A 20,726-nucleotide genomic window follows, 5' to 3' on the forward strand; every position below is an offset into this window, starting at 1 on the left:
AGCAATCCACAACCAAGAGAGCACATGTCTGTTGTTTCAAATGATGGTGGACAACCATCCAAAGAACATCATAAATACCCACCTCCTCAACAATGGTTGAATGCAGCAAGTGCAAGAGGCAAAGCTGAAGTGTTTGCAAATGCCAGAAGCGGCACTGTGGTTAGCACCGTTGCCTCACAGTCCCAGGGACCCGAGTGCAATTTCAACCATGGGTGACTGTCTTTGTGGAGTTTGCACATTCTCCCTGTGTCTGCGTGGGTTTCCACCAGGTGCTCCAGTTTCCCCTCTCAGTCCAAAGATGTACCACCATCAGTGCCCACCATCAGTGTTCAATCAATTTAGTTCACTCCGCATGACATCAAGAAGCGTAATAGTGCAGGAAGCACAGCAATAACGACCTGTGCACCAGAATTAACCAACCTGTTTCAGTACGGCCATGACACCGATAGTGGAAGATTGACCAGTCATAAAAAAACATTAATCCAATCTCACAAATTATTAACTTAACACTTCTCCAAGTCAACAGTATAGTGATGGAAGGGGTAATTAGTAGTACCAGTGAAGAAAAATAACCTGCTCTCTCATGCATAGTTGGGGTTCCAGCAGAACTCTGCACTCCAATCCGCAGCATAGCCTTGATCCAGAACAGCGACTCTCGAGTTGTGAGAGCAAAACAAGTTGTTTCTGATTATCATAACCCTAGGACATATCTAATACATTTGATTGGGAAACAATTGGTGTTTGATTGGGAACACCAGGTTCCCAACTGGTGTGCCACAAAATAAGATTCAAAAGGATTAAAAATGAAAGTAAATAAACTAAGTCTAGCTCTGTGTGGCATCTCCGAGTCCTAATGGAGCTCAGGCCTCCCACTCGTGCGTCAGCTAGGATAGGGCCGCACAGTTCAAGATTTTTTACATTGGTTAGCCGCTCATGTACAGCCCAGACTATCAACATAAAACAATCCTTTCTCTTTAATTCTTGAAAATAAGGAGCCCATGTCAAGCTACAGAAAAATCTAGATAGTTTTGGTGACAAGTAGCAGGTAACATCGTGCTGTGCAGATGCCAGATAATTACTAATTTGAGGAGATGGAACGCCGTCATGTCCTTCAATTGCTATCAGTGACCAACACCATGGGGTTTACCATTGATGAGAAACATTGTTATATCATCAATCACACAATGGCTATGAGGGCAGGATAAAGAATGGTTACCCCACTAAGAGTGCCGCCCCCCTTGCCCCCTCAATATCTCTCAATCATTTGCAAGGCTGTAGCCAGCAATGCTTTGGAATATTTACCATTTATCTGCATGAGTGCAGCTGTAACAGTGCACAAGAAGCTTAATAGCATTCCGGACAAAGCAGTTCAGTTAGTTTGTTCCTCCCAACACAATCAGTACCCTACCCTTCCATCACTGGGGCAATATGATTGCTGTATGCACAATTTCCAGTATGCACTGCAGAAACGCGACACTTTGACATAAAGGCCGCTTTGACAGTACTCTGTAACCTGGACCAGCAAAACGGACAAGAGCATTAATGTTAGGAACAACACCATCCCAAAATTCTACGGATCACCCTCGTTTGGACCTATATTCCTTCCTAATCTCTGGCTCGTCCTTTTGGACTTCCCAACCTAACACTATTATGGCAGTCCCATCACCAGAAGAACTATAATGATTCCAAAAGACCACCACTACCACACTTGAACTAAGGAAAGGTAGTAAGTGAAGATTTGCCGGTCTTGCCCACACATTGAAAACAAATAAAATAAAATTTGGCACCGCTTATTAGCTCAACAATAAATGCTGTTCAGTTAGCCTTCTGTTGTCAGGTTGAGACAGTTTTTTCGGAGTAGGATGTGTGTTGTCTAAGTTCAATACTATTCATCTTTTCCTTAATTTACATTTTTTTTAAACAAGTTTTTTGTTGTGTGTGGTGGACCTTCAATTTTAACTAGTTTGTAGTGTTCCAACTTGTTTTAGAGTTGGATGCAACCTATTAATGATTGTGGCTTATTTAACGTTGTATTTGGTGTCATGTGGAATTGAGGATCAAACTTGGTTACACTGTGAGACTAATTCTCCATGCGCAGATCAAAGGTGGCAGATGTACAAACATCTTGTTCTCTTAATTTTTTTTTATGGACACAAATATGAAATTGGTAAAAGCGTTTCTTGTCACAGGCTTAATATGCTAATGATTTTAAAGATTCAACTGTTCAGATGGGAACAATTACTAATTATTGTTATACCTGAGGAATGATGCATATTTTCCAAATGGTTGTGGATTGGAATCACATCTTCCAATATCAAGTCAGCATTGTGTGAAACACATTGAGTTATTTGTAATTTTTAGCAAAGCCATGTTATTTTTTATTACTACTTCCTTCCTCTTAAAGCTTGTTGTGTAAAAAAAATAATAATGTTGGAGCTATATTTACCCAGGACCTACATTCTCCTATTTGGAAAAGAATTGTTTTTATAACGCTGTTAATGACACCAGCTGCTGCCATACAGGTTTGCAGAACAAACGGCAATGCCAGCAATGAACGAGCTGATTAATTTAGAAAAATATTTCTGGACACTGACCTGAGGAAATTTGGACCTTTATGCTTGCATTGCTGCCACCATGAGGGCCAGTACATCAGCTGGCATCACTAACGCAGTATAAAACAGCTCTTTGTACCTGATCCATTCATCTGTTATTGGGTTCCAATTTTAACAAAGTATTTTCTATCAAACACACTCTATAGTACCTTGGCACAATAGCGCTGCAAGAATTCAGCAGCTCCCTTTGATTTTTTTATGTAACAAAATTGTATGCCTCGGTAAAGAAGTTCTTTTAAGATCGGTTCAAATGCCTGCCTTACTTTTGTGTGCTAAAACTGCATTTGAAATAGTCCTGAAGGTATTTGAAGTTAGGAGATTTTATATTAAGTTGTAATTGTAAAATTGTTCTTCAGTGATTTGCTTTGTGTTTCAAGGCCTGTGATCTGTCACGTACTGATATATGTTCAGACACCAAGCATGCCACAAGCAATATGAGTATTTCTATTCTGTGGGCTTTTATCCTAGGAGTAAGTAAAATGCTTCAATTCGTGTTTAATGGGTAACTCAGATTATACACAATCATTAGACAGGCAAAAAATAACAGCCAATAGTGCTCCAAACAGATCAACAGGTATTGACTACTTTATAGGCTTTAGTTTGTGATGTCGAAGATTACAAGCATAGGGTCCATCTACCTACTTATGCTTTAAAAGATAATACAACCATGACAACTTATTTATATAGTAGCTCTAACATAAAACATCCCTGAGGTGCTTTACTGGAGCATTATAAAACAGCGTTGACACTGAGTCACACAGGGAGATACCACGTCAGATGACCAACAGCTTGTTAGAGAGGAAAGTCTTAAGGAGTGTCTTAAAAGAGGAAAGTGAGGCAGAGAGTTGTATGGAGCATATCCTAGAGCTTGGGGCCTATGTAACTGAAAATAGTGGAGCAATTAAAATCAAGGATACTCAACATGCTGGAATTAGAAGAGTGCAGATACCTGTCAGAGTTGTGGGGTTGGAGGAGATTACAGAGACAGTGAAGAGAGATGCCATGGCGGGATTACCTGAGATAGTTTTGTCAGATAATTGATAAACTGGCGCATAGGCCATAATCCTTTGGGGATCTAACCTAACTAGATGTGAGGCTTGTTAAGATCCCCTTGGCGGAACCATAAACCAGATTTACCAAATGACTCCCAAAGAAGAAATTACCAACAAGATTTCGTTGATGGGTGGCACAGTGGTTAATGCTGCTGCCTCACTGCGCCAGGGGCCTGGGTTTGATTCCCGGCTTGGGTCACTGTCTGTGCGGAGTCTGCACTTTCTCCCCGTGTCTGCTTGGGTTTCCTCCAGGTGCTCTGGTTTCCTCCCAGTCTGAAAGACGTGCTGGTTAGGTGCATTGGCCGTGCTAAATTCTCCCTCGGAGTACCCAAACAGGCGCCAGACTGTGGCGACTAAGGAATTTTTCACAGTAACTTCATTGAGTGAAATGTAAGCCTACTTGTGACACAAATAAATTTAAAGTATAAACTTGATTTCAACTTCTGCTTCAGCATAAGTCCGACTTGCATTAAACATGCATTAACAAGCAAATGATACTTAAAATTAAACGGTAACGTTCACTTTAAATAGTTGGTCGATACAATAGAGGTTATCAATGAATATGTGACTTTTATATTTAGTTACTTAATGCAGACATTGATTTCCCATGTATAGTGCAGTGAGTGTGATTGACGGATTGGAATGTTAGTACGTAAAAATGCTAAATCACTCTGTTTAAGTCGGAATACGTGCCATTGACATGCTAAACACTAAACTTATTTGAATCGTAGTGCGCAAATTTTATTTATAGTTATCTTTCTTTGCATGTAGATAAGCTAGCTGTTCTAACATGAAGGACTGTTGCAGATGCCATCACATGATCATGAAAGAGTGCCATATTAACATGACAGAGTTTTATGGTTATTTTGAATGAAGTATGCAGAAACCAATTTGTTCTTGTAATACAGAGTACCATTACCCACTAAATGGTTGAGCAGGCACCTTGCTGGGAGGCATGTAACTTGTGCAGCTATTTTTCTTTCCAAGCCAATTTTCTTCCGCTCTTTTGAAAACACTGTTTCTCACAAGTGAACAATTCCACAGATATTTCAACCAAGGTGACATTCTTCATTTGTAATATTAGTCACTGAGAGTCAGCAAGCTATTCAACTGGAGGGCATCATAGCCAACCCAAATCCTGCTCTCGTCTCAAATTCACACGCGAGACTTTCCAGCAATTGGAATCCACATGACAATCAAGAGCCAACATTTTGACATGCATATTGAGGCTGATTAAACCAAACTCTTGCAGTGTTGCGGGAGATTTGCTAACCTGGCACAGGCATGAAACTTTTGCAGCTCTTTAACTGCTTCCTGCGATTGCATAATGAATTGCCCTACAATTTGTCTTCCCTTTCAATCAGTGTTTGGTGCCACTCCAATTCAATCTGGCTGAAAGAGTAACCTGTTTTGCTAAATCTCCTGTAGACTATCATTGCTTGAAACAATACACTGAGACACTGACTCACTGGGTTTCCTTTAACCAGTTGAATTTGTGGACAGTAGCATATTGGTAATCCATAATGAAGTTTAAATTCTCTGAAAGAAATCCACAATGGAATTATTTTTAATTGTTGTATTTGTTTTTATATAAATTATCTAGTCCTTGACAAAGTAAAGACAATTACTTGTGCCAAGAGCAAACTTTAAAATATTCATGCTGCAGGGAATCACTTTGAAAACGATCAACAGAAATCCATGTTTAGCTTCAATGATTTGGAGATATGTTAATGGTAATCAATGTACAGTGTTTTTCTTTCTGTGTAATGACTCCAGATCATTGTTCTTTAATGAGGTACACTATGATATTCACAACAAACCTGCACTGTCCGGAAATTAAATGTAGCTGAAGCACACACAAGGGGTGCATTGGATTCTTCTAGGCAGTTTTAAGAGCCTCAGCCTTTTATGCCTTACATTCGTTGTCCTGAGAACTCTCCAGAAGGCACAATATAGATTCTGTAGTAGTTCAAGGATATCAATGCAATATTATATAATACAAACGTAAGAATTAGGAGCAACAGTAGGCTATTCCAACCCTCGCACCTGCTCTACCATTTGTTAAGACTCATGGGTGATCTGATTGTGGCCGCTACTTTTCTATCTATTTCCATTGCCCTTTGACTCCTTTGTTAGTCAAGATTCTGTCTAACTGTGTGTTAAAATATTCAATCCAGACACCATTGCTCTTTGCAGAAGAGAATTCCACAAATTAATGACCCTCAGAGGAACAAATTTCTCCTCATCACCATCGTAAGTGGGAGACCCCTCATTTTTAAACCAGGCCCCCTAGTTCTAGTCTCTCCCACAAGTGGAATCATCCTTTCAGCATCCACTCTGTCAAGATTCCTCAGGATCTTGTATGTTACAATAAGATCACCTCTTATTCCGAACTCTAATGGATGCAGACCCAATCTATTCAACCCATTCTCTTAAGATGACCGTTTCATCCTAGGAATGAGTCAAGTGAACTTTCTCTGCACTTCTTCCAATGCAGTTATGTCTTTCCTTGAATAAGGAGACCAAATTCTGCACAGTACTCCATCCAGGTGTGGTCTCACCAATGCCCTGTACAAATGTAGCAAAACTCCTCTACTTTCATATTCCATTCCCCTTGCAATAAACCGCAACATCCAAATTACCTTTCTAATTCCTTGCTGTACCTGCATACTAGCATTTTGCAATTCATGTACTGGGACACCCAGATCACTCTGTACCACCAAGTTCTGCATTCTCTCTCTATTTAAATAGTATGCCACTTTTCTATTCTTCCTGCCAAAATAGACAAGTTCACATTTTCCTACTTTTCACTCCCATCTGACAATGATTTCCCATTCACTTTGCTGACTCCTTATGTCCCCTTCACAACTTATTCCCCTGTTTATTTTTGTGTTATCAGCAAATTTAGCAACCACACATTTGGTGCTTTTATCAAAGTCATTGATATAGATCATAAATCATTGAGGCCCCAGCACTGACCCTTGATGCACTCCATTGATTACATCTTGCCGACCTGAAAATGACCCACTTATTCCTGCTCTTTGTTTTCTGGTGGCGAACCAATCTTCTAGCCATGCTAATATGTTACCCCCAGACCATGAACCCTTATTTTGCGTAGTTATCTTTGGGCCAGAATTTTATGGCTCTTCACAGTGGCGGTGTTTCCCCAGTCACGGGTTTCCCAGCAGCGAGGGGTGTATTCAACGGGAAATCCCATTGACAACAGCAGGACCCGAAGATACCATCAACCATTGATGGATCACCTTTCACGGTGAGTTTCATAGAATATCCTTTGTTTGCAGAATTATTCCTAACCTCATTCAGTTATTTATGTAATTAATATTTTACCCTCTTTTTACTCTCTCAAGACCAATAGAAAAATCTATGTTTGGCCTGTCATAATACTTCATATTCTTTAAGGCCTCTGTGATCTCTGGCATAAATAAATAAATATAACTTTTTGTTTCATTCTCTTTGCATCATAATTTTTGCAGCTCCCATTTCAGAGCCACTGAAAGATAATGCCTAGACAAATCCATATATAAATCTATATGTAATAGTTAAACTCTTGTTTATGATGCAAGTTCTGCCCACAAACCCATACTACTTGTCACGATTTTTGAGTAGAGCTTTTATATTAACAATTGCATCAAATTCGAAGAACATTTATAATGGGAATTTTTGAACAGGAACATTTCTTGGCATAAAAGCCTATCTGCCAGTCATGCTGTAGGTTCATATTTGCCACCACTAGAAACACTATAGTATTTCTCACCTAGATTGTCTGCCATTTTTGTTTTTGATGTGGAGATGCCGGCGTTGGACTGGGGTAAGCACAGTAAGAAGTCTCAACGCCAGGTTGAAGTCCAACAGGACAATATTTTTGCCGTGTGATTTCTAATTTAATAATTCTGACTTAACAATTTTTTTAAATTTCCAAAAAACATCTTTGCTTTCTTTCTAGCCTCTACGTGCAGTTTTTCTGTTATCTATTCTTTGCTTCCTTCCTCTTCCGCCATTCTTCCGACCGCAGCCCTGTTGGGCCTTGCACATCTCCCTCCACCCTACTAATCTACAAATGTCTAATTGATCTCGGTCACCAAGTCTGTACAAAATGTAATGTTCCTCTGTGCAGCTGCTTTACAGGCCATTCCAACCCATCCTTCCAGCTTTCCCTTGATGTCACCCCTAGACAATCTCGACCATTATCCACTACCTCTTCCTGATCCAACTCTCAAAATCCAACTTTGGAGCCTTTCACACATTTCACTGTGCCATTTTCTGGGTCTTCTAACCTATTTTAATTCCAAGACTTTTTACCTGATGCCTCCCGGCCTCTTCATGCTGACTTGTGGCACTGCCACAAGTGCCTGTACATATGCTATTCCAAGCCCTGTGCAAAATTCAGCACCAGTATCTTTTGGTCAAGCCATGGTCTTCTGCCCTTCCCATGACCTGGAATTATATTTTTATCAACAAAATTTCTTACAATTCTTTAATTGAACCTATATTATATGGAAAGCATCAGTTGAGTCTAGCCACATTTTAGTAGTATAGGATTATTTTACTAGTGCAGGTTTATGAGTGCAGTTCACAATATTTGCTTCACACTCTGAGCTAGCCAGTGTAGTCGAGATCCTACCTTTACATACATTAAGCTTGCCAAATATCATAAGTCCCAGCCCTGTCATTGCAAGTAATGTAGAATGGAAGAACAGAAATCAGATACATAGATTGTTAAAAGTAAGAATGCAGGCAGATAGAGCTATAAAAAGGTAGAGAGGGTTTCCACATTTTCCGTACAAGAGGATTGAATATAAAGGAAATGCTGATGGATCAACAAGGCATTTGTTGCATTACTTCTAACAGTCATCCAGACTTGAAAGGTTAGCTCTGTTCTCCCTCCACTGTGATGCTGTCAGACTTGCTGAGATTTTCCAGCATTTTTTGTTTTGTTTCGGATTCAGTAATTTGCTTTTATCCCATTCTAGAAAAGGCTATGGTGCATCAAAAAGGTGTAATGTATGTGGTATAGTAACCAATGATACAAGGCTATATTTGCAATGAGGACATGGGAGAAACTTAATTCACCAGAGCAGTGAACATTAAGATGGGAGCTAATAGACCGACGTATTCTAAATTTTCCAGGATTTAGATAGTAAATAAATCGTATTTCTGTTAGTAAATGAATTATTAACCAAGGAGAATATATTTAGAATGAGTGTACAAAACATAAACAAGGTTAACATTTTTTCACTCAAAAGGCTGGGAAAATGAAGAATGCAACATTGGTATTTTCTGCTGAAGCACAGTGAGGTGAACGGACTTCCTTCTGTGCTGAAATTTCTGATTATACAGTTTGTAAGTACAGTGATGGAGAGCTTAACACAAAACCAGCCACAGTCATAGCTCTGAAAATGCAGTCAGAAGTGGCAAAGGAGATGTTCCCAGGCTTCAGAATCTGAGCATCAAGGGCGTGTTTTTCCCATAGACTATTTTTATTTCTTGATTCAGACTTTGTGTTTCTAAGCTTTTTACCCCTCCCCTATTCCATTGGACTGCCGACACTACAGACTTCTGTGTAACCACCCTCACTATCACACTATGAGCATCGACAAGACTGTGCTTCTGTGGAGCATTTCCATTCAACTTTGCAGCTCTACTCTTAAACCTGACCATCGTTAATACCTATATTCCACAGCTTTTATCAGTTGCCTCAACTTCTCCAGCACCTGGTTCAGCAGCCTCCACATCCATTCTACAGGAAAATCTACTTATCTAAAACTGCACTTCCCGTATCCTTTTACTTGTCCCATCCTTGCTGATCCCTTGGATCCACGTAACAAACAATCCACTGACTCTGGCCTCTTTGTTGCCTACACTCTGCTGACCTAATGGCGGAGCCATCAACCATTTGACCCCAGCTACGACCAGTAGTTTCCTGCCTAAATCTATCTTTTTTGACCATTTTTCAGTCGGCAATCTTGCTAATCTTTAATTTTCATTTACTTCCATTCAGGTTAGCCCGCTATTTGAAGCAACAATGTAAACACACTCTTACTGATTAAAAATCTGAGAATTACCACAGTTTTTCTCTTCAATTTGCTTGATAGCTGCTAACTTGGCAAAGGATTGTTTAAAGTGAAGGATATAACAATGATCATTAACTCCGGAATAAATTATCCGATATTTAAGCTCTATGTTTGTAAGTGGGCAATTTTTAAAATTTGTTTTGAGAGTCACTGAAGCATCTTCCTGTAACTGTTATGCAAACAAATGCTGATTTCTCACGAATGCTTTCTTTGTAACAAGTTGATATTCTTTTGGCTGCCATTAATATAGTTGCCCAAAATGCAAATACAGAGTCCCTGCAATGTATTGACCGAAGCATCACTTTCTATTTGCCTATGGAGCTATTTTTATACAGTTGTGAACCTATTTTGCCAGGCAGTTCCTGAAACCTAGGGCCTTTGATAATATTAAGTGAAGCATTCAGGACAATAAGATACAGTTGATAGAAAATAAAAACCTAGGCCGGGATTCTCCCAAAGAAATTCTAAGTGTCAAAATTGTGTGAAAACTGGAGTCATTCACGCTGGCTTTTACAGTGGGAGTTCAGAGAAGAATCTCCCACACTCTGCACTGCAGAGGCCTTCAGTGTGAATATCATTAAGAACTCGGGGGCGGTGCTTCTCCCCGCTGGAGAGGCTGGAATCAGCGCACTGAGTGGGCCACTGCGCATGCACCTATCTATCAGTGCCAAGATCGGCACATATGCAGCGGCCCTGCACTGATGGCCAGCTCAATCACTGACAATTGCTGGCCAGCTCAATCACTGACAAGCCCCCGACCATTCCTGGGCCCAGGCCCAGCCCCACCCCCCTCAAAACCCCCACCCACCCCAATCTCCAGCTCCCCACCAGGGTGCCAATGCCAGGGGGCACCCTGCCCCCCCATGCCCGATCCTCTGGGGGGGCTCCCAATTGCCCCCCCCCCGCGTTCACTCCAGTGGGGTTGGGCCACTAGTTCCCCAAAAAGGGGGAGCTACTGTAAATCTCACTGGAGTGAAATACTCCTTGGGGGGTGGGGGCTAGCGGGCCCAGAGACTTTAGTGTCCAGCCCGCTAATTGCATTTAAATCACGTGCAAAGTAAGATTAAAATTACTTCTGCGCCTCCCCATCAATTTCCAGCACAGGGAGAACGCTATCGCGGCGGGAATGCATGCACGAATCCCGCGTATCGCGTGCTGCGAGATTCCCCCGGCCCGCTGCACTTAAAAATTAGCACAATGGGATAGGAGAATCGTGGCCCTAATGTTCATTGAGATAAAATATATTTCTCAGTCAGATTAGGGCAAATCTCCCCAATGTATTTGCCGACAATTGGGATGAAAATATTTTTAATGTATTGTTCAAAATATAATATCCATTTTTATCTCACTACTTATTTTATCATATTCAGTGAGGACCTAAATCACTGGAGCTAAATGTGTGCAAGTAATGTGAGAGTACATTGCCTAATGTCTTTTACTTTCAGAGGGTCCTTTTTATTATGCTTATATAGGAATACAAATTACATATTGCAATAAGTCACCATTAGTCCCAGATGACTGGTGGTGATTTAACCTGAGGATCACCACACCTTAGGCGAGGGGCAAGGTTGAGAAGAATAACCTCAGCTGGTCCAGGAATTGAACTCGCGCTGTTGGTGGTGATCTGCATAGCTAACCAGCTGTCCGGGCAACTGAGCTAAAGCAACCCCATACTGCAATATGTTTATTTTGTTATCTTTGTCCTTCTGCACCCACCCCCAGTTGTGGGTGTCTCCTCTTGGTAAAGGCTGTCCATCTCCTGGTAGATTTTCTTTCCACTTTTATCTTTAGTAGCTTGCAGATATAATCATTATCACTATTGATATTGTTCAGTTATTGTCCAAAGGAGGTCAAATGCAAGCAGGAGGCAGGTTGTTGTCATTCCTCCTTTACCAAAAGAAATTTTCCAGGTGCAATGTTTTGTTTCCATACAGCGCTACTACTTGGCTGCCAATTCCCTGTTGTTATTATTTTCCATCCCTCATGGACCATTAGTATACAGTCCTCATCCAATTTCCCCTTCGACTCGGGCCGAAGACTGTGTTACTATCTATCACCCTATGCAAGTGAACTGGCAGAGGATTTGGCATTGATGTAATGAGATGACACCTTTACTGTTGAACAATCTTTCACTGGCCATTCTGCTCTGCCATCACCTTTTCTCACCTACCCATCCAAACTCCTTTCCAGATGAAATCCTTCTTTACAAGGAGCTGTTCTGCCCACCTCAATACCACAGTTGCGTGCAGAAAATATTTATAAAATATCTGGTGACATTTTGTTTCTGGTACCTTGGAAGCAAAATGTTATAGCTGCTTTTCATTGGTGCTATTTAATGAGGGTTGCAGAAAAATGAATTTTTCTAAACCTGGTTGTCGCACCACTAATTCTGACGATAGGTCTGTGATAGAGCCAGTCTATCATGGTGCCAGATTCTGTATCATTAATGTGAAGAACCAGCTTTCAAGGGACCAGTCTCTCAAATCTGAATTTAAGGAAAGTTGACATGTAAGCAGCTAATGTTCATGAATTGGAAAATTTGGTTCAAGCTACATGTTGCAACTTCATTTAATATTCCTTTTAAAGCTTATATTAGTTGTAGTCAGTTTGTGTAAAACGTAACATGCATACCAAAGGCCCACTTTCCTCAAACTATTGTAACGCTAAAGAGCACCATTGCATTGCACCAAGACCAAATTATATCCAGATTGCAATTTTGCTATATAACTCCTAGTACTGTGAGTTAGCATGTTATCTAGGTCTGAACATACTTCTAATTCTACTTTATAATATTTTCAGATGTCATATACAAAAGATGTGCGAATTTCGAAAGCTGAAAAGGCCTTCAGTACTCAAAGGGTTAATCCTCCAACCAAACAAGTGAATATCCTTTTTTTTTATTTGTTTTTCTAAATGTGTAGGGCATTTAACCTTTGGAGGACAATTAGAGCATGTTTCAACATTCTTTTTATTATATGCAACACTATCATTCGAAATTCACAGCATAAATAATTTCAAAAATGCTGCTGTGTATCACAAAATGAATATCGAATGCTACCAGATGAATATTTTGTCCAAAAGATTAAATAATTATTCGCAACCAGATGATGATCCCTTTGTTCCTTTACTGTCTGTGACTGGGGAAAAATTGAAATACATGTAGCATAAGATTTGAGTTGCTTCCTTAAGGCACTATATTAGAAACTGTTAGGCCATTCACCAGTGCTGTCAAAAAGATCCTTGAGACTATCGTTCACATTTTATTTTATTGGTTGGGGATGGGCTGGGGGAGCCATTAACTCTATTTCTGGGACCGAGGCTAATTCCAGACTAACAAAAACAAACAATCTGAAGATATTTCTAAAAACTTGGTTATGCTTAAAATAGAAGCGCCCTTTCCACGTGGGAAAAGCAAAGATGCAGCAGTGTTCACTGGGCAGAAGTGGGGGGAAATGGCATCCTAATTTATTTCCCCCTTGGTGCTAATTGACGAGAAAGCTTTTCTCTACTAATGAAAGGTGGCTCTGTTTGGGCTCTGTGACTGCTTTGTTGCATGCTTTGTATGGCTTTCAATCCCCAATATCAGTGCACAAAACCAACAGTGTATGCTCCCAAAATCAGATTTTCTTATCATTTCTTTCTCTGTTGGGTAATTGGAACTTAGCAGCATATTAAGAGTCTGATAAGTGACATTTCGTATTTTGTTGTTTTGACCTAAGGAAAGCAGGCAGCGTTTTTGCCTTTTTTATTTGTCATACTAATCCCTTTGATGTTTGTACTGCTCTAGGATTCTATATACAGCCATGCACAATGGTTAAAAAGGTTTTTGCTGTTTCTTGACCCGTCAGCTTAAGAACTTGCCGTTTTTTAGTAAATTGAATGGATCACCTTCATTATCATTTAAATGAACCCTGTATCCTTCCAAATGCTGAAATTTGAATGTGGTTGTAAAGCTGTGATAATTTGAAATATTCATTCCCTCAAGGGTAACATTTCAGAGGCACCGAATGCCATTGTTACACATTCTCATATTTTTCTGGGTGAGATGGGAAAATAGACTGGTAATTGTCTGCTGAGCCTCTAGAATGGGTGCTCCAGTTAGTCAAGACATTGGCTCTAATTGTCATGGGGGGGTTGCTGATGAATCATGGTGTATGCGTGCAGCAGCCAGGGCCAAATTGAGTGATATAGCCAGAGCTATGTGCAAATTGGCAATTATTAGCACAGCAGAAAGGCTGGCAGGTGTAGAATGCCTTCTGAGCTTTTGATTGAAATAGGAAATAGCAAAATTTCTGTGATGAAGACTAGCTGATTGGGGCTGATGAAGCAAGTAAGGCTAGCCAGCTCAGAAACCTGACTGCAGCGGAGGTAAACCGATTATTGGAATATTTGATTAAATTCTGATTACAGCACTGGTCGATTATTAATTTCATAGCTGAATACTCTTCCAGCTAGCACATGTTTGCTAAAGAGCCAATGATTAGTACCTATCTTATGATAGAAAATGTTTCTTCAGCAGCTTCCCGGCTCCTTTGTGTCGTTCGCAGTAATTTGTGTCACGGTTTATCATCAGGTGGTCACTCTTGGCTGATATCCATTGGATTTATGATGATATGTGCTTTACAATAGTCAGTTGTGATCGAAAGACCAAGGTAGTGGAACTACACGGATGCCAGAATATTTTGAAATTTTTCTGATATATTGCACATTTACCAATGTTCAAGTTTTACTTCCACACATTCTGATTGGAAGGTATCTGAAAAGATTTCTACCACAGAAAATACTTGAAAAGAAAGAATAAGAAAGACCTGTTTTACAGACCTGCAGACCCCAGGGCATCCCAAAGTGTTTTAAATTAATGAAGTACATTTGAAGTGTAGTCACTGTGTAATGTAGGTCACATGGCAGCAAGTTGGCACACAACATGTTAATGACCAGATAGCCTGTTTTTCTGATGTTGATTGAGCGATAAATATTGGCCAGGATACTGAGGACGGCTCCCTGGCTCTTCAAAGTAGTGCCATGGGATCTTTTATATCCATCTGAGAAAATAGACAATGCCTTGCTTAAAGGCTGCAGGGGTAGCACAGTGGTTAGTTGCCTCGCAGCCCCAGGACCCGGGTTCAATTCCGGCCTTGGGCAACTGTGTGGACTTTGCATGTTCTCCCCGTGTCTGTGTGGGTTTCCTTCACATGCTCCCACAGTCCAAAGATGTGCAGGTTAGGTGGATTGGCCATGCTAAATTGCTCCTTAGTGTCTTATTGTCCCAAGATAGATATAGATCAGGGGCGTTCGTGGAGTAAGATATGTGAGGTTATGGAGATAGGGTTAGAGGGATCGGGCTTGGGTAAGAGTCAGTGCAGCCTTGATGAGCTGTTTGACCACCTCCTGCACGATAAGGATTTCACAACAGTCTCATCTGAAAGATGGCACCTCTGATAATGCATCACTCCCTCAGTACTGCACTGGAATGTCAGTTTGCATTTTTGTCCCCAAATCCCTGGATTGGGAGTTGAACCCACAATTTTCTGACTCAGAGGAGCGAGCACTACCAACTGAACAACAGGTGACACACTTTGTCAGACTTTGATTTATCCTCAATTTTGCTCTCTTCACTCCTGAGGATGCTGACACTTTCTGATGTATGATTTCCACAGACACTGATATCTCTCTCAAGTGGTTTAGATAGTGAATATTGACCCTGGTTGACATCACACCTGTGCTTAATTGTGCCCTCACCCAGAAGTCTCACTTTGCAAAATAGAGTGTAAACCTGTGCTGTTCATCACATTCTCCCCGACCCATTCCTACTTCCTAATATGGGCAATGAATTAGCAGCTAACTTGGCAGAGGCTAGGAATTAAACCTGGGACCTTTTGCTTTGTGTGGCTCGGTAATGCACTACCAGGTACACTTATTCATTAAGCCAAAGTTTTGTTTCAAGAAATGAGAAATTCCTTTCCATTTCAGATATCCCTGTTATATCATTTTTACAGGGAGCATATATATATATTGGAAATTGTGTATTTTATTCATTATATATTTCTAACAATGTATTGCAATGTAAAGAGAATTCAGCAAGTTGAAACCTATGGTTCTTAATCAGCTGGCATAAAAGGGTCAGCATCTCTTCGGTTGATTGAGATATATATACAGTAAACCTTTTAAAATAAAATTAGTCAGATCAGTCAAAATGGTAACTAGTACCCAAAACATACATACCTGACAAAAATGTGGAACAATATAGTGATAAAATATGCAACAAAATCTATTAACAAAAAGAGCACGGTTCAAAATTGTTCAATTGCCAGGAAATATGCATAATCACCTCCACTACTGTACAATAGGCCTCTGTACTTGTTAAAAAATGCTAAAGTCTGTTACTGGGTGTTTAAAAAGTCTCATGGAAGTTCAGTGCAAAATCTAATGCATTTTCCTATTCTCTTTTTTCCCCCCACAGAGTTCTGCTCATTCGTTTTCAGGGCGAGGATACTCTGTAAGTCATTGCAAACCTTTGAATATTATACATCAATTCTCTTGGGTATCGGTGCTCTGTTTCAGAGCTAATTGCATATATTTCAGAGTATACATGCACATACATCCACTTACACAAAGTAATAAATTGCAGAAATGGCCTTCTAGCATGGGATTTCATTACATGATGACGGTAATGTTGGCTCCTACTTGGTTTATAGAAGTCTTACATTCGTGAAAAGAATGGGCTAGATTTAGCCATTCACAGCATTTTTTAGTTGCTCTTGTGAATCATTTCGCCAGCCTAGCATATGTTTATATTTCAGCCATTTGTACGTCTTGGGCCTTTTGTACTGCTGCTTTAATTCTGATTCTAAAATTCTTGTTGACACGGTAACATTGGATCTACAAGGCGACTGTTGGCCCAAGGAAACCAGATTTAACAAGATAAAAGATGGGCATTGGCTCATGGTTCCTGGTTTTTGGTTTTGTATTTGTTTTCTGGATGGGGGTGATTCTGACAATGACACACTTTTTACCCATCCCTGGTTGTTAAGAGAAGGTGACAGTGAGATCTTTTCCTTCCAAGGCCGCTTGCACAACAGACTGCTGTCACTTAAAGGCCAAAGGGGAATGGGGATGACATTTCCTTTCCTGAAGGGCCAGTAAACTGCTGGTCCCAGTCGCCAGTGCTGGAATCCAGCACTGCCTTGCTGCTTTCTGCTCTCCAGCCTGAAGACTCGCTAGATTGCTGTTTAGAACTGAGGCTGTCCTATATCAATAGTATGCTTGAAAAAAAATGGCAGTTAAAGCAGAGTTAATGAGAGATTTTTACATAAAATTGAGGATAATGGGTTGATTACACCAGTGGAATAAAGCAGAGGTGGCCTGCTTGTACACGCAACCTTTTGCTTATAAGTTGGGACTCTGTAGAGGCAAGACTGCTTGTATTTCTTGTAATTAATATTTTTCAATGACTGCTAAAATTTGATATTTTCAAGAACTGATAATGGGTGTGCTTCAGGGAGATTTTAAATAAACAAGAATCCACATTATGACAAACAAGAATTCTATTTTATTAGTACCTATTGTTGAATTCCAACTGGCAGATGATGGAGGTAAAATTTTTGGAGTGTCTATTTCTTCCTGATCCTAGTTAAATTATGGTTTGCAGGAATATAGCATGCATTTCTGTGAGGTGCTGATGTATCGATAACAGTGGACTTAGCATTGCTTGGTAAAGTGGGAGATAACAGGGTGATTATCAGCCTAAGCGAGGACTCAAATCTGTCATTCTTCCACAGATCCTTTTGCTCAATTTCACCTGAAGTTCACCATTCTATCATATGACATAAATACTTGGAATTTACAATATTCTTTTTAAAATATATTATATTTCAGTAATTCCTTTAAAAGCCTAAAACACTGCTCCAGCTCCTGTTTGGTACACTGTTCACAGTTAAACCTGGTATGAAATTATCACATGATCAGGATCATTTGTTAGTAGAGTTCACATATGTGATTTATCAATCTTGTGTCCATGTAGATAAAAATGAAAAAAGGATTAGAAACTACAGTAGCCAAAGGAACTCCATTTTCAGGGAAGATAGCAACCTATTTTCTTGGTTTAATTTGGGGGATTAATTTGCTATTTGAATGAATCACCTGTTTGTCTCAATATTATCATCATTCTTGCAAGCTTTGAGAGTATTTTCCCCAGTAATTGTTTCCGTTTTGGTGCTGTCCATGCAACTGATAGCTATTGTGTAACAAATCACTTTGGTGACTTGGGCATCAAAACAGTGTAATCTGAGCATAACAAGATCACCATACTGGATGTTATGGCTGACTGTGTTCAATTAATGGGATTAAAGACAGAAAAGTGTCCTTTTTTTTTTCTACGGGAAGATAACTTCAACCTACACTTTCAGAGCAAAGTTTTATTTCCCATAGGTAACCCATGGATACTTGATCCACAGTACTTTAGCATAAAAGATGTAGAGCTTTTCACTCTTTTAGATTCCATAGGCTTCTGAGATGCTTTTATATTTGTAAACACAGGCATTGTGTTTAATACTAATCAATGAATAGCAAGCCTAATCATGAGCCCTGAAAAACTTGGCAACAGCAAGCTCCATGCTCCCACACTCATGTACTGGCTCTTATGACCGCTTAAAAGTTGCTTGTAGGGAGAGCAAATCAGAGGATTAATTTGCAGCACCAAAGTACCGCTCTGCCTAGTGCCAGTCTGAAGAGTAGTACCAGTGGATGTTTGGAGCAGGTTCCTTGACTCTTCAGTCATAGATGTTTTACTGTGTGCATCTGCGTGTGGTGTAAAAGAGGAGCTAAAGCTGCCATTGCCTTGAACTGAAATATTTGGAATGCAGAATACTCTTAAGTGGAATTTACTGAATTGTAAGATTTCCTAAAATTATATTATGATGGTATAAATAGCATAGAATTAAACATGTGGCATGACTCTGCTTCATAGAATCATAGAATTCCTACAGTGCAGAAGGAGGCCATTTGGCCCATCGAGTCTGCACCGACAATGATCCCACCCAGGTATCCCTGTAACACCATATATTTACCCTGCTAATCCCCTGACACGAATGGACAATTTATTATGGCCAATCCACCTAATTCGCACATCTTTGGAGTGTGAGGAAACCGGAGCACCAGGAAGAAACTCATGCAGACACGGGGAGAACATGCAGACTTCACACAGACAGTGACCCAAGCCGGGAATTGAACCCAGGTCCCTGGCGCTGTGAGGCAGCAGTGCTAACCACTGTGCCACCTTGCTGTCCTGAGTATATTGCTTGCCCCTTAGTATATAAATAACTGTGTTAGATGTTTGTTTTTATAGCACCCATGGGCTTTATAAAATCACAGTGGCCCTCTCTTTGTGATAAATTATTTCCACTAGACAGTTACCAGCACATCAGTTTTACCCGCATTTCATGTGTGACTAATGCAGTGGAGTTGCCGGCGTTGGACTGGGGTAGGCTCCCCAGACTAATGCAGCCAGTGTTGCATATGCAGGTTTTCCTGCATTTGTATTGTTCTCATGTAACTTGCTGTAAGATAAAGAGTTGTCTGATGTTATAGCTGTACTCCACTTGAAAGTTTGTGTGCACACATTTACGAAGGTAGGGGGAACTTTATGTGAGGGTGATGTGATCAGACGAGGCAGAATTTGTAAATCAAAGTCATGTCAAAAGAGATAAAACCTTATCATCGTGGGGGAGAGGCTGGTAGTTGAGAAGACCTCAGCACAATTCATTGATAAAATAGCTTTACAAACATTGAAGGGAATGAGACATGATAGAAAATCAATCCCAACAGAAGAAAATTTACTGAACAATGTAAAATAATTGTACTCTTTGACTCCCAAGGAAAACCTTAGTAACAGTCCGCCTGCTGCATTTTGAGAGCTCTTAGCTGTGATAAGTGAAATCATGTGTGGAAACTGAAGTCATCAGCCCTTAAGCAGGTACTGGTATTTAGCATTTAATTGCAGATACATAGGAATTAGAAGCGGGAGTAGGCAACTCAGTCCTTTGAGTCCGCTCCATCATTCTATATGATCATGGCTGATCTCCAGCTCATCCTGACTCCACTTCCCGGCCTTTTCCCCACAACCCTTTATCCCGCTTTTGATCAAATATTTATCTATCTCTTTCTTGAATCCAGGTTAATCTTGAGTCTGTGCAAAGATGGTCGATATTGGCCTGGACAGTAACTAGAACATAATTAACATTGCTTACTGTTTTGATGTATTGCCATGTGATCTCACCCACTGCCCCCCCCCCCCCCCCCCATGCCTCACCCTGTCAAACAGCATTTTTCTTCCACCAGTATTTGAACTAATAAATGAAAGTGTTCAAAGATAATGACAGAAGCACAATTTTTAAAAACCTATTTCTCACCCAAGTTGTGCAATAACATCCAGGAGACTAATCAATAATTCCAGGACAATCTAGAAGTTTTGATCACCCCAGGGAAAACAGCCTCAGCACCCTGGGATACATAGGGGGAAAAACTTCACCAGGAATTCTACCATAATTCCTAATCAGTGATGTCCGCTGGAAGGTGTGCATGTCTTTTGGACTAAGCAGGGATCAGCTGTCAAATATCCAGGAGACATTTAGGCTCTCAGTTTTGGAACCTATCACAGACTATGAAACAGTATCCTAGAAAAAGTTTAGCAAATTCAGGCAAGGAAGGAAAGAACTAGGTCTGGAAAATAAAAATGAAGTAACAAAAATAAGGTGCATTGCAAAATACATTTTTGGTAACTCGATGTGTGCAACAATGCAAACCCCCTTTCCTTTGACTTCTTATTCTCATTCATGGGGGTCAGTTTAGCTCAATTACCTGAATGACTGGTTAGTGATGCAAAGTGACGTCAAAAGCACGGGTTCAATTTTCGTACCGGCAGAGGTACGAAGGCTCCACCTTCCCCACCTCACCCCTCACCTGAGGTGCAATGA

The 20,726-nt window shown here is 40.3% G+C and overlaps 1 protein-coding gene across 12 annotated transcripts in view; it reads left to right on the plus strand.

Annotated features, from left to right (window-relative positions):
- Positions 1–20,726, plus strand: part of fbrsl1 (fibrosin-like 1) — an 856,957-nt gene that overhangs the window by 440,871 nt on the left and 395,360 nt on the right. For 10 of the 12 annotated variants that reach the window (XM_078227185.1, XM_078227177.1, XM_078227182.1 and 7 more), the window contains 2 exons: positions 12,556–12,636; positions 16,217–16,252. In XM_078227185.1, the coding sequence (XP_078083311.1) occupies positions 12,556–12,636; positions 16,217–16,252 (117 nt within the window). The remainder of the gene's footprint in view (positions 1–12,555; positions 12,637–16,216; positions 16,253–20,726) is intronic. The other 2 variants (XM_078227184.1, XM_078227188.1) reach the window with 1 other exon arrangement.

Source organism: Mustelus asterias, chromosome 13, assembly GCF_964213995.1.
Source record: "Mustelus asterias chromosome 13, sMusAst1.hap1.1, whole genome shotgun sequence".
Lineage (NCBI taxonomy): Eukaryota > Metazoa > Chordata > Chondrichthyes > Carcharhiniformes > Triakidae > Mustelus > Mustelus asterias.